Source organism: Falco biarmicus, chromosome 2 (assembly GCF_023638135.1).
Source record: "Falco biarmicus isolate bFalBia1 chromosome 2, bFalBia1.pri, whole genome shotgun sequence".
NCBI lineage: Eukaryota > Metazoa > Chordata > Aves > Falconiformes > Falconidae > Falco > Falco biarmicus.
This window is the reverse complement of record NC_079289.1, coordinates 89393057-89406016: the sequence shown is the minus strand read 5'-3', so window position 1 is coordinate 89406016 and position 12960 is coordinate 89393057. Positions and strand designations below refer to the sequence as shown.

The 12960-nt window shown below is 37.4% G+C and overlaps 1 protein-coding gene across 10 annotated transcripts in view; it reads right to left on the bottom strand.

Annotated features, from left to right (window-relative positions):
• Nucleotides 1-4410: 4410 nt before the first annotated feature.
• Nucleotides 4411-12960, bottom strand: part of KLHL15 (kelch like family member 15) — a 29102-nt gene continuing 20552 nt past the window's right edge. For all 10 annotated transcript variants that reach the window (XM_056328094.1, XM_056328091.1, XM_056328092.1 and 7 more), the window contains one exon: nt 4411-11278. In XM_056328094.1, the coding sequence (XP_056184069.1) occupies nt 10169-11278 (1110 nt within the window). In that variant the 3' untranslated portion in view covers nt 4411-10168. The remainder of the gene's footprint in view (nt 11279-12960) is intronic.

Here is a 12960-nt window from a genome sequence, read left to right as displayed (position 1 = left end):
CTAATGAAAACTGTCATTTAGATAGTTTGCCCCAGTGATATATGTTTAACATGTTACCACCACCTACTACTTCTCAGAACTTGAAGCCATTTACGTTTCAGCCCCCACATCCTACGGAGGGCAGCTACGGCTGGCATAGTTGCAGCCTACAGTGCAGGAGCCGAAGGGGCACAGGGCAGCGGTGTGCAGACTGACACTGTCTCTAAACTATTTTTCTCTAGCACAACATTTGAAACTACCTATTCAGTCTCGTAACTCAGTACAACATGGTGCTGGCACAGGCAGAAACCAATGCTTTCACTTGCTTTAGCAGTTTTATAGATGAGAAAAACATCAAATTTCTCAAGTGTGATTGAATAGGTTCTAATTTCTGTACGTGTATAACAATGCATATTACTACAGAGGTGGAGAACCTGGATGTTACAAGTGCTTCACTGAACATCAAGGAACAGCAATTTCACAAACTGAAAATCCTGAGGGGTCAATCTATTGCTACAGAAGAATGGGAATATGAAGCAAGTAAATTGTATGCCTGGTCCCAGGCATTATCTCTCCAGGATACTGGATGATTTCCATCCACAGCAGGTGCATAGAACTTCAAAAGTTAAAGCACTGGAAAACTGGTAACCCTTACAGTCACTTTAACGTATTCTGCCCTGCTTTGAACAAGGCTGCAAACCTGAAAGCACAGCTTCCTACACCGGTTTAACAAGTTTAGCAAAACATACATCCTTGTAATTAATTCTTACCATGGGGAAAAAAAAAATAATCTCTGCACTGCAAAGCTAGGACAAAATAAAACTGAGCAACTGTGACCATTTTTTAAGGTTCATAACTTCTGCAAAGTCAGATGGGTCATTATTTGGGTGTTAAAAATTCTGTACTGAGATTTCTTTGGCTGGAGCATTTAGTTTATTTAACTTATGCAGAAGTCAGCCTCACTCCCCTTTTCTGTTTTCAGAGAACAGTACTGAGCCAAAATCCTACTCTTTCAGGAATCAGTTAACAGGCTTCCAATAATGTTGTTAATTGGATCAGCTCCCACCTTTAAGACCATGATAAGTCATTAACTTAAAAGCTACAGTTCAGTTACTTATCATCACCTATTGCTTTTCTGACTACATAATTCCTTTCAGTGTTTTGGATAATCTGTCAGGAGAAACAATGAAGAAAAAACTATTACTTGACAGTAACTCTTCCTGATTGCAATACATGAACTGAGAATCAGGAGGAAAAGAAATGAGGAAATATACATATTAAAAAAGAAAAAAAAAGTTTGCACTCTGAAATGTCTTCTCTGAAACTTCAATTTTTGATGCTTTGTGTTTCACTACAAGTTAAAGTTCTTGGTATCGAGTTGCCACCTATGTTAAACAAAAAAAAAAAATCCTTGCACAGCTATCTGTAAGAGCCAGAGGAAGAAGCAAGAGCATGTGTGACAGGGCAATTCCACGAAACACCCTCAGCTGACCAAGGACACCTATGTGACTAGGACTCCATCCTGGGAATAAATTAGCCAAGAGGGCTTTCTGAGATGCGCAAGATGACAGCAGAGCAATTTCTTGCTTTCCAGGAGTGAAATGAAGGCAATCACTACACCAACACAGGGGAAAGCGCTTACCAGGGGTCCTCAAACTACAGCCCACGGGCTGGATACGGCCCCCCAGGGTCCTCAATCCGGCCCCCGGTATTTACAGACCCCCCCCACCGGGGGCTGGGGGGGGAAACCAAGCAGCCGCAGATGACGGCCTGCCACTGCATCCACGCGCCGGCCCCCTGGTTAAAAAGTTTGAGGACCCCTGGCTTAGGCCATGCCAAGCATTGATACCAGTGCCACCACCACCACAAACACAATCCCATGCATTTTTGTATGACTTTGGCAATCTGGGAAGGTAAACACAAAAGAAATACACTGACCAGCTTGGAATTTCTCCTCTGAGACTATGGAAGTTAAACATGGGGGAAATACTTGGTTTCAGTTAGCATTATGCAATTCTTTTGACAAAGAAAGGATGGTGAAGTCGGAAAGTCTCATCAGTAGTACTCAAAACATATAAACCGACCCATACAATGCACAATTCACCACAGGAGACAAAGATTCTCACACAGAGAAAGAATTATATGGTTGGTGTTAAGTGGCTCAAAAAAAAACCAACCAAAACAAACCAATGCTTAAAACATGCCTGAGGACACACTGAAATGGGTGTGGGAAAGGAGGCTGCCAGTTCAGGGCAAAGACCTATCTGGTAAGATTAAATAGTGCAGCAAAAATGTTAACCATTAAAGCCATCTATGTCATTAGAAAAAAAAGTATTTTTTCAGCATCACTTACGGAGCAACATTTATCCATAATACAGAACTGCTATGCTACCAAGGGTGACATCACCAGGCGACACATTTGACAGACATCAGATACATGGCAAAAAGACTATTGTTTTAGTTCCTCAAGCGCTAGAAGGCTTGGCACTCAGCATGTGATGCTTAGTGCTGCCATTCATTCCAATAGATAGATCACTGGAGAGTCACTGGGTACTTAAACAGAGATCATGATGAGGTTTTATTTTTACCTGTGAACACCACCTAAAGAACCTGTCAGTGCAACTAAAGCACTGAATGTAGAAGCGGGAAGTGTTAATGAAAACAAGAAATTAAAGCTGTCGTTACACATACTCTCTTCTCCCTTGACAGAACACAAATTTTGCACATGCCAGGAAAGTTACCTCACAAAAGGCAGCACTCTAATTAAAAGATGATATTGAAACATCAGTAAGACTTGACAGGCTAAAGGCTGGGTGGAGGACCACATGTCCACAAGTATGTTATGAACTCAAAAGGTACAGAACTAATACAGAACCCATGCAACACTCAAAGCAATAGTTTGCCTTTCCATATTATGAAGCTGATGAAATCAGAAAAGAAAAAAACCCCAAACCCCAATCTGTAACAAAGGGGAAACATCTGCTGAAATTAAGAACATCAAGTCAGCAAGAGTGGATAACTTACATCAAAGAATCTGGAGGGAATTAACTGAAAAACCTCCTTGCCAAGCTAACATTAATTTCGTATCACACAAACACAGATGACTGAAGCACTGCCAAAAAGTAAGGCCACACATTCCAAAAAAATGAAGAATTTGGTATGAGCAACAATGAACCAGTTAAAATGTGAGAGCTCTCCTTAGCAAAATAATGGAACCATTATTGGAGATTCCTAATCAACCACAGAGGTGCTAACAAGTAAGTTGGCAAGTGTAGTATCATGGAAGAACGGTATTGCCAAAAATACAACCTGTCTCACAGAGAAGGGAATTAAACAGGTTAATAAAAATTCTTGTAAATAACATTTACAATGTGAAAAGACTGCAATCATCTTCTGTTTGACTGTATCTGTCTAATACATTTAGTCCCCTTTTGAACCAAAAAATGGTGACACATTACAATTCGGAGGCCATTCCTCCCATGACACATCCCACTGGGACCAGCACAAATTCATCCACAGCACTCTCCCATTAAACAGTACTAGTCAGTGTAGGACAAAGTCAAGTTACCAAGGGCGGGGCGGGGGGGGGGTAAGTTACTTTATGCAGTTAAAGTTTTAAGTCACTCTTAGTAGGAAACTAAAATTAAAATGTGATTTTAGAACTCTTAATACTACCAAAAAATATTTACAAAAAGACGGCAGTTAGTTTCAAGCATTGTTGATAGTAGATTTTTAACCCCGGGGCTTTGATCTGGCAGCAAGAGAGTTGCTGAAAAATAGCAGCAGAGAAAAGGGAAAGTGTGGCAAGGGACTGACAAATGAAGGCTTTCATTAGACTGCTTGAGAAAAGATCATAATCTCCCATTTTACCTGCTGCCCCCCCTTCTTGGTATTGAATATTGTTCTGATCTGACACTTTAATCCTGAAATTAAGTTTCTGCTTCCTGTTACGGAAACATTAAGCAGCATGACTTGGACTTCTGACGCTTCGAGGTCCAAGTAAATGATGAACACACGTTGTCTCAGAGCCCTCAGTTCCATGTAGTTGACAGCAGGGAACAGTCTCTTCTCCTGGCTGTGGACTGACACTGAGGGTTGGCTTTGGTTTTCATTAAAGAGTTTAAATTTATGCCTTGACACTGTGTTACAAATGTAACTCCAAACATTATTTCAAGCTTGAAATGCAGAGCTGACACATGAATGCATTACAGTAATTAAAATTGAGAAGACTGTAAAATCCAGTTAAAGATATGAGCTTGACACTATATAAGACCATCCAACTCTTTTTGTTGGGAGAACTTTAACACAACATAATGAATTACAGCAACACATAATTTTTGAAGAGCTGCTCAACCGAGTAAACTCTGAATTCCTGTAGAAAGCAATTGAGGTCCGCTACACTATCAGTATTACAAAGTTTACACAAGAGTGTTTAAAGATTAAAAATATTTTATTTACACTTTTCTTTATACATATTTTATACATTTTTTCAGTTTGAAACCCGAACAGAGTGTCTTTGCAAGTCTGAGCATACTGTATCCATAGCTAGGGAAAATGACTTTCTGCCAAAAAAACCAAAACCAACCACCCAAGAAAAAAGGCTTTAAAACAATTAAAAAGAGGCAATTCTTAAATTATTCAGACAAGTTTACAGCAGCCCTGGGGTAATCATTAGACAGTTAATCCAAATGTACATATGAGCTCATATATATATATAATTTAAATTTTCTATAGGGAAAGTATTTCCAATTGCTAGACACAAACACAGCACAGTTTGAAAATAACTCTTCCTGTTAACTTATCAAATACATTCTTTTCAATACAAACAATCTGATACTGTACACTGGAATCAAGTGGGGTACTATAGTGGAATTGCAATCTCCAGCATATAATAATTTATTTTTAAAAGATCTACAAAAATAACAATATATAGGGAAAATATTTTAAATAAAAACTTAGCTTACCCTTCCCTTCACCTGTTCCCAGAACTGACATAGAAGTTAGGTGGGTCCCACTGAGGTAATAAAAGCCCCCTAAGTATAACTAAATTTACAGTCCTACATAACACTGTATTTTCTACACTTACAATAAGGTTTTCTACCAGAGCCATAAATAAAAACTACCATCTGCAAACAGAAGTGGTTTTCCCCTAGCTACCAACTTAGTATTAATCCAAAGGTATTTGAAATTTATCTTTGAAAGTTATTTTTAGAAGACTATATAAACAAATTAAAATTTGGGAAGTAATAAAGAAAAAAATTAGTCAAGGGAAAACCAGGAAAGCTGTGCTCAAAACCACCTGCCACATACAACTATGTTTTATGAAGTTTACCCACAGAAACGGAAATTTTGAAGTTATTCACCAACTTTCACAAATAGAATACAGATGCAAAAGTAGTCATTATTATTTATTTTAAGCAGCTTCAGATTGTTTTACAAACATTAAAATCCCAAAATGTTAGCTACAGGACACTGGCAAGCTTTATTTTAAACAGATTACACATGCCTTCCAGTTATGTTCTTTCCCCACTCTCCTTCAGTGAGCCCTGTCACATGTGACGGACCACGTTTATTCAAGTAACTTCACCAGCTATATTTTTATTAATGGAAGGAGAGCAGGACAGATGTTTTCTTTGATGCCCCCAACCCCACAAACATTTACGCACAGGTTTAGTATCATTTGCACTTTTATGTTTTTTTTCTTTAAGTGCCTTACAGTTTTCCGTTTTCTTCATATTAGACTGTTCATATATGCGAAGTACACATTTGAAGTGTTAAAAGAATGAGGGGCACAATTCACCAGTTTTTTTTGTAAGGAAAAATATATTTAAAAGGCAAAATACCTTTACAAATGCAACTATTTCTAAAAAGACTGTCATATAAATGCTGACACAAACTTGAAGTTTATTTTTAAAGAGCCATTAGCATTTCCCCATAATGCTTACCCTGCTTTTGCATAAGAATGTACATAACGAGTTAAGCAATGTTTTTGTTTTTGAACTGATCTGGATTTGTACCTGCTGAATTTTATCCTTTGCTTCCTGAGTGTCCAGTGAAGCTTCCTCTCTGATGCAAGCAGTTACCAGCATGAAAAAACACAGCACTTGGGTTTGTAAGGCAGGAGGTCCTCAAGAAAAAATGGCTGCAAATCTCAGAAACCAGAGAAATATTAAAGCCACAAACCCTTAAGAGCTAGTTATAACAGGACTGCTTATCATACTGCAAAAAGTAGGGCATCCACACTTTTCAAAAGAAAGTAACACAAAAGCAGATTGCCAGGTAGCTCATATGCTGCCACTGGCCCCTCTTGCTAGCAGGGCTTTCAGAAAGAGCCTTTGTAAAATCAAGTACCACCTTCCTCCAGTTGAATCAATGGGGGAAAAAAATTTCAAAAGTTTTTTTTGCCACCTAATACCTCTCGCTATGTAACTATTACCAATACTTTGTGGGGGGAAATGAGCTACTTTTCCCTTGTTCACTACTTTGAAAATTAGCTGTCCCTTAAAAACAGGTACAGCAGCATGTGGAATGGGAACTGGAAGTGTCCAACACCTTCACAGGACAATTACCCTTTTTGTCCATTCTGGCTCATTCAAAAACAAAATTTCTTCCTCGAGCTAGCTGCTGAATTAAGACATGAAGCTGATACATCTTTTGCTATAAACATGAAAAAAACCCAAACCAAAAGACCCTAGACTGTAACTCACTATGTCCACCTTTTTAAGAAAAGGCAAGTACACACTAGTTTAAAAGCAGGTCGTGTATTAAATTTTACATATGTGGGTGAGATTAGATTTGCTGGTATTCTGTAACGGTTGAAAATTAATAATCTTAGATTATAACCTACCTTTTCCTTGACAAATGAGAGGCATTTAAGTGTCTTCTAAAATGCATCTTAATGTGATCATAATGCTCAAAATTTCATAGTAATAGGCAATTCTTACTAGCCAGCTTAGTTTTCTTTTTATTTAAACACTAAATTATCTGGAACTAAATACTAAAAGCAAATACAAACAGAAACTTTCAATTAAAAAAAAAGAAAATATCTCTGATATATAAAGTAACAAAAATAACTGCCTCAAAAGTTCCACTGCAATGGAAGAGAATGTAAGCTAATTTCCTATTTCATGTTTGCAACAATAAAAGCACGGTAGAAATGTAAATTAACAGAAAATTTTCACATACCCCCCAACATTCTAAACCCAAGCAAATTCCAATAATTCCTAATGCTCAAAAGGTTCCAGCCAGCTTCTCAACAGAGACAAAACTTCAGGGAAGCTGAAACCAACAGTTCAAGTTAGAATTTCACAGAATAACTACTATTACAATCCCAAACAAGATATTTCAGACCTGGGTGCCTGAAGATAAACAGGAAATTAAAAACAGCACCTAAAAATGATCTGATTCTTCACGTTTCAAGTGTCAATACTCACCAATGACTTCAGCGGTAGTTGCTTAGCGCACAGAACTTCAGAAGGTGCTTAAATGCAGACTCAAAAACGTAAGTTAAGACACCCCCATCCTTACCATTATTTTTAATAAAGGTCTTGGCCATGTCTCTCTCCTACACCTGAACCATGGAAAACCAGGTATTCAGAACCACATCCATTCCCCAGACTGGCCTAGATGCAAGTGAAGCACTTTACGCAACATGCCCATGAAAGCCTACTCAAGCGAGATTAGTTTTTGCTGTTCCATAAACTTATTGAGAAATGAGCTGGTGACAAAAAGAATAAAAACAGTAACACACCCCCCACCCCCACCCCCTCCTTGTTTTCTTCTTGTGCCACAATATTCCACGAACTATGTACAGCAGAACCTTTTTACTTGTACACAGCCAGCATCTACTGAGTCAGTTTATCTCTGCGCCCATGCAGGGTAACGTACACACAAGTCTCACAGTGAAACTGAGGTTTTGGCATAAGCCACGCTGGCTTTAAGTTAAGCTATTAAGAAAGTAAATTAGATTTCTACCCCAGTAAGCTGAATTTTATTTAAGAGAAATTTAAATTTAACTGCAAACTAGCCTGCATCAGAAGGCTGAATATCAGTATTTGGTCCAGTCGCTACTGGTGCAACTAACTTACCACTACAGCTATGATGGCATACATTCTCTCTTTCTGTTAAAACGTAGGGAAAGAAAATATTCTATCAATAGACCATTTCTAATAAAAAAACAAGAAAATCTGCTGACTTGCCACATAGCTCCAAATCCTCACAACTCAACTCAAAACATAACTACTAAAAAATACCAAAATACAAGTATGAGGAGTTTTACACATTGTTTTAACTTCTATCAATTATTTCAAAATTAGTTTAGGCAAGGAGGTGTTACTTTTAGCATAAGAAATTTAGGGTGATTTTGGTCCCTTTGTAAGTGCATTCTTTTTAACTCCCTGAGTACTGTACATTCTTTTTCTACAGTGATTTCTGACTGGAAAACGCTGAATAAAGTAATTTGCTTTGCTGCATATAAAGTCAAGTCTATCGCTGGAAGTGAAACACAGCGGCATACAATTTTACAAAATATGCAGGTGCATGTTTCAGCATTTTGCCCCTATGTATCTGAACTAAGTGTGAGCCTTTAACTTCTCCAAATCTCTTCCTTTAGATTCTAGAAGTGGCTATTAATCAGAATATAATTACTTTTATTATTTATGTCTTGGCAGATAATTCTTACCGATCAACTGTCAGTCATATCTGCAAATGAACACAACAGTGTTATTCAAAGCCCTCTTGGACCACACATCTCAATTCAGGCACTCTGAGGTCAGTAGCTGTATTTGTGTAGGATTTTTTTGTAAAAGAAACATAAATGGTACTAAACATCCAACCACCTAACTCCACATTTTCAAAACACAGTAGTTCATAGCAGTTGATAATTAAAAGAATAATAAAAAAGATTATACCACTTCAATATGAGTACAAAGTATTCAATACAAAGTACAAAGTACTCATATTGAAATATGAGTACAAAGAAAGTACTGAGAATAAACTGTAGTATATCTGGTTCTGAAAATAACTGTGGGCTGAAGCAGTGCTGAGCATTTACTTACTGACATTGTCCATTTTCATAAAAAAGAAAACCAGTCAACACATTCAAACATAAAAGAAGCTCAGGTAAGATTTGTTTACTTTTTAAAAAATAATTTATAAAATAACAAATTATCAACAGTTCATTATGTAGCATTGATATAAAGAGTCTGAAGTTACTGAATCAATCAGTATGTACTAAAGATAAGATATTTTGATACCAAATGAGGCCTCTGGTTACTTAAGAACTTCAAATTATTTAGCTCATTAAAGGATAGCACGATACCTTAAATTCAACAGATATGGCTGAATCTGTGCGCTAGTTAAAATATAGTATTGTAACCGCACATAAGAAGATGTATTTATATATAGTTTTTACAGTGTATGCATGTGTGTGTATATATTTTTCACTCACCAACAAACACAATGCAGACAATGGAAGGCAGCATAGAAATAATGTTTGGAATATAAAAATGTTTTGTTTTCAATTTAGTAGAAAATGTGTAATTTGCCTCTTGGCTGACTTACTGGTACTACTATACAAAACCAGGGAAAAGGTCATGCAAAGGGTTAAGATTATTCTTCAATGCATATAAGGGAAAACAAAAACATCTAGTAGACTTGAGAATACTTTGCAATTAATGGGAAAATCATCCAAAATACAACAGAAAATACAGAAATGGTTTAGTTCCGTTATTTTATACCTGGTTGTACCCTAGTACAATGATGAGTTTTATTTTGACGCTCAATAAAAAATGAAAATAGTCTTTCTCCTCTTCCTTCCACAAATACTTTGTTAAACTCAATAGATTTCAGAAGCATAGTGGTATAATGGCCATTAAGAAAAAAAAAAAAAGTAGTAGTAGTATGGACATAAAATGTTACCAAAAAAATAACCACACTCAAAAATATATTTTTCTTTCCCCTACTTACAATTATGTTTGTTAAAAAACCCAAAGCTTTTACAGTATCAGACCAGCTATTGGGCTTTTCTAATAAACTCAGTAAGTACACTCCCTGTACATCCTTTTTCTCTTCAGCAATTAGCAATTGTTCTTATACACAAAGTAATGTCTCTGAAGGAATTCAACTGGTTTGTATTGTTTGACAAATTAGTTATAGCTTTTTTATATTTAATTGGGTTGTTCATTCTGTTCTAGCTGCAGCGTTTAACATGCTCCAAAACATACTCAGGGAAGTGCAAGCTGCAGACTTGTAAGCCATCCAGCTTGCACGGCATCCTCGGATATTCATCTTCTTTCCATTTGTTTTCCTCTGGATCAAAGGTGAGAATTGAGTCACTGTAATGACCATTGTAACAAAGGCCTCCAAGAACCATTATCTGCTTGTCCAGAACAGCTACACCATGACCACTCCTACCAATTGGCATAGAAGCCAATATAGTCCATTGATCGGTATCTGGGTCATAAACCTCTGTAGAAGGACATCCTTGAGATTCAAAGGAGGCCCTCAGGATCACACAGACACCACCAAAGACATAAAGCTTGCCATTATAAGAAATCATTTTGTGAAAGCATCTTGCATAATTCATTTTGCATTTGTTCTCCCAACAGTTAGTGACCACTTGAGATCTCCTTGTTCGCTGCTCTACTGTCCCTTCTTTACTGGGATCAAACACACACACTTGCTTAGAAGTTGAAGAAGATGTAATTCCACCAGTGATATACAACTTGTTACCAAGCACAGTCCCTTCATGTCCATATTTATTGACTGGATAGGGATCCACAAACTCCCATTTATCTTCAGTAATATCATATCGTTCAGTTGAGTAAAATGTTTCATCCCTCGTTCTCCCAGCCACTGCATAAACATACCTCCCAATAACTCCAACAGCAAACTCAGAACGTGGAACAGACATGTCTGCCATTCGTAACCAAGTGTTCTGTCTTGGGTCATATCTAAACACTTTGGATGAAGCATGAAACTCACCATCTGGCCCCAGTTCTTCCCCACCTAATAGGAACACAAAGTTATTCACAATGGCAAGGCAGTCTGGTCTTAAAGGTACTTGAGGACCCTCTAGTTCCCACCAGACCCTGGGTTTGTGCAAGAGAAGAATTTTACTGTTTACCATACTGTGTCCTATCATTCCTCTAAATACTGCAGTCTGAGGTTTGGCAGAACGAATTTTGTTCGATTTCATTTCCATCAAAGGCTGTTGGTGAACACTATGAAAGTAATTCATGGCTTGGTCAACCTCATGTCGCAGCTGCCGGGAGTATCGATAAAACTCTGATGTTTTTACCTATGAATACATTTAAAAGATATTAAAATTCTGACCAAGAGAAACATTCCAGAAAACCTAAATGACTATGTGTCATTAGAAGATTATTTTACTTAGTTTCATTCAGGCAATCTTGAGAGCAATTGCATTTGTGCATGAAGACTTAAGCTAATGTACTGTTATCCAAAATCCAGAAGGCAAGTTAGTGATTAACAGCAGTGACTAACATTTTCAGCAGAATACTCACATGAAGAATTTAAGATTAAATTAGGCACAATGGAAATCCCCAAGACTAGAAAACATTATTCTTTCTCCCCAAAAAAGCCTTTGTTCATCTTCTGCTTAATCCATGAAGCACCGATATTGAAAATGCACTCTTTTCTTGGTTTGAAAAACGTTCTACACACCCATTCTGTATTTATCAAGGTCTACCCTAGTCTAATTTCTGCTGAATTCTCACAGTGAAACCCAAGCAGGTATTCCCAAATGCTAGGCTCTGCTCACAGGGGTATTTAATTGAGGTGGGAAGGGAAGGTACCCAAACCCCTTCCTTCAGAACACATGATTACACTAACCATCATCATGACAGTTACCTCATGGTTTCCCCTCCGTGAGTCTCCACATGCTAACAAACAGCTTTAACACAAGAGGAGAACATCTCAACCTGTAATCCTTTTGTTGGGCATTTATTTGGTAAATTGCAAAAGCAGGTTTGAACTTGCACTTCCCAGGTGAGAGTTACAACCTTTGAATTACCATATAGTAGTGAAGTGCCATCTCTAAGAATTTACCTTTCCAAGACCCTTCCCACCATCCAAGCCAATTTAAGTTCCTGAGACAATTCCAGAACATACCCCTGTCTTGGAACATTTTAATTAATTTAGCTCCAGGCATCCCTCAGGTCACCATGCAATTCTCTTCAAAGACACTTCACTCTTCTTATACAGGCTGATCTAACACAGCATTACTGCTAAAACAAATAAAAATCTGCTAGATACTGCCAAATCAAAAACCCCTGCATACCAACCTACCATTGTAAAGCACTCTATAGCTCAAGAGTTATAGTGAATGGATGTTTTTATGTACACTTTTTCTTTCCTTTACTTTATCTTGACATGTTCAACTTCTCTTTACTTGGAAAAAGGGGATGGTCACATGCAGATTGCATATATTATTCTCCAGGGAATATCCAACTCCCTTCTACCATTTTTACTGGGGGTGGTTATAGAGCAAAAAGGTTTACATCAGTATAGTGCTTATAAAAGACCTACAGTAAGCTCAACTCTTCTGAGGAATAACAGATCTACTTTCTTATTGCAAATAAAGAATGTATGATACAAACGCAGGAGGTCTGCTCATATGGCATTTGTTAGAATAAACAGTCTACCTTGCCTGCCTGACTGAAAAGATTGAACACACATTCCAGAAAATACACTGGGGTGGGGGTGGTAGGGAGAACCAGAGCACAGCAAAATGGTAAAATATAGAAAGCCTTTAAGGTTACAAAATAGGAATCAGGAAGTTAAAATAACAAAAAATTGTGGCTGGGTTACTTTATCCTTAGAAGTAACCTTCAAATTCTAAAGCAGCATGACTATTTCACGCATTCCCAAACTGGAGCTTTCATTTTCAGCATTAAACAAAAAGGTAAATTATTTTTGTTCCATCTATATGCATTTCAGGTTTTCTTGGATGGTTATGGG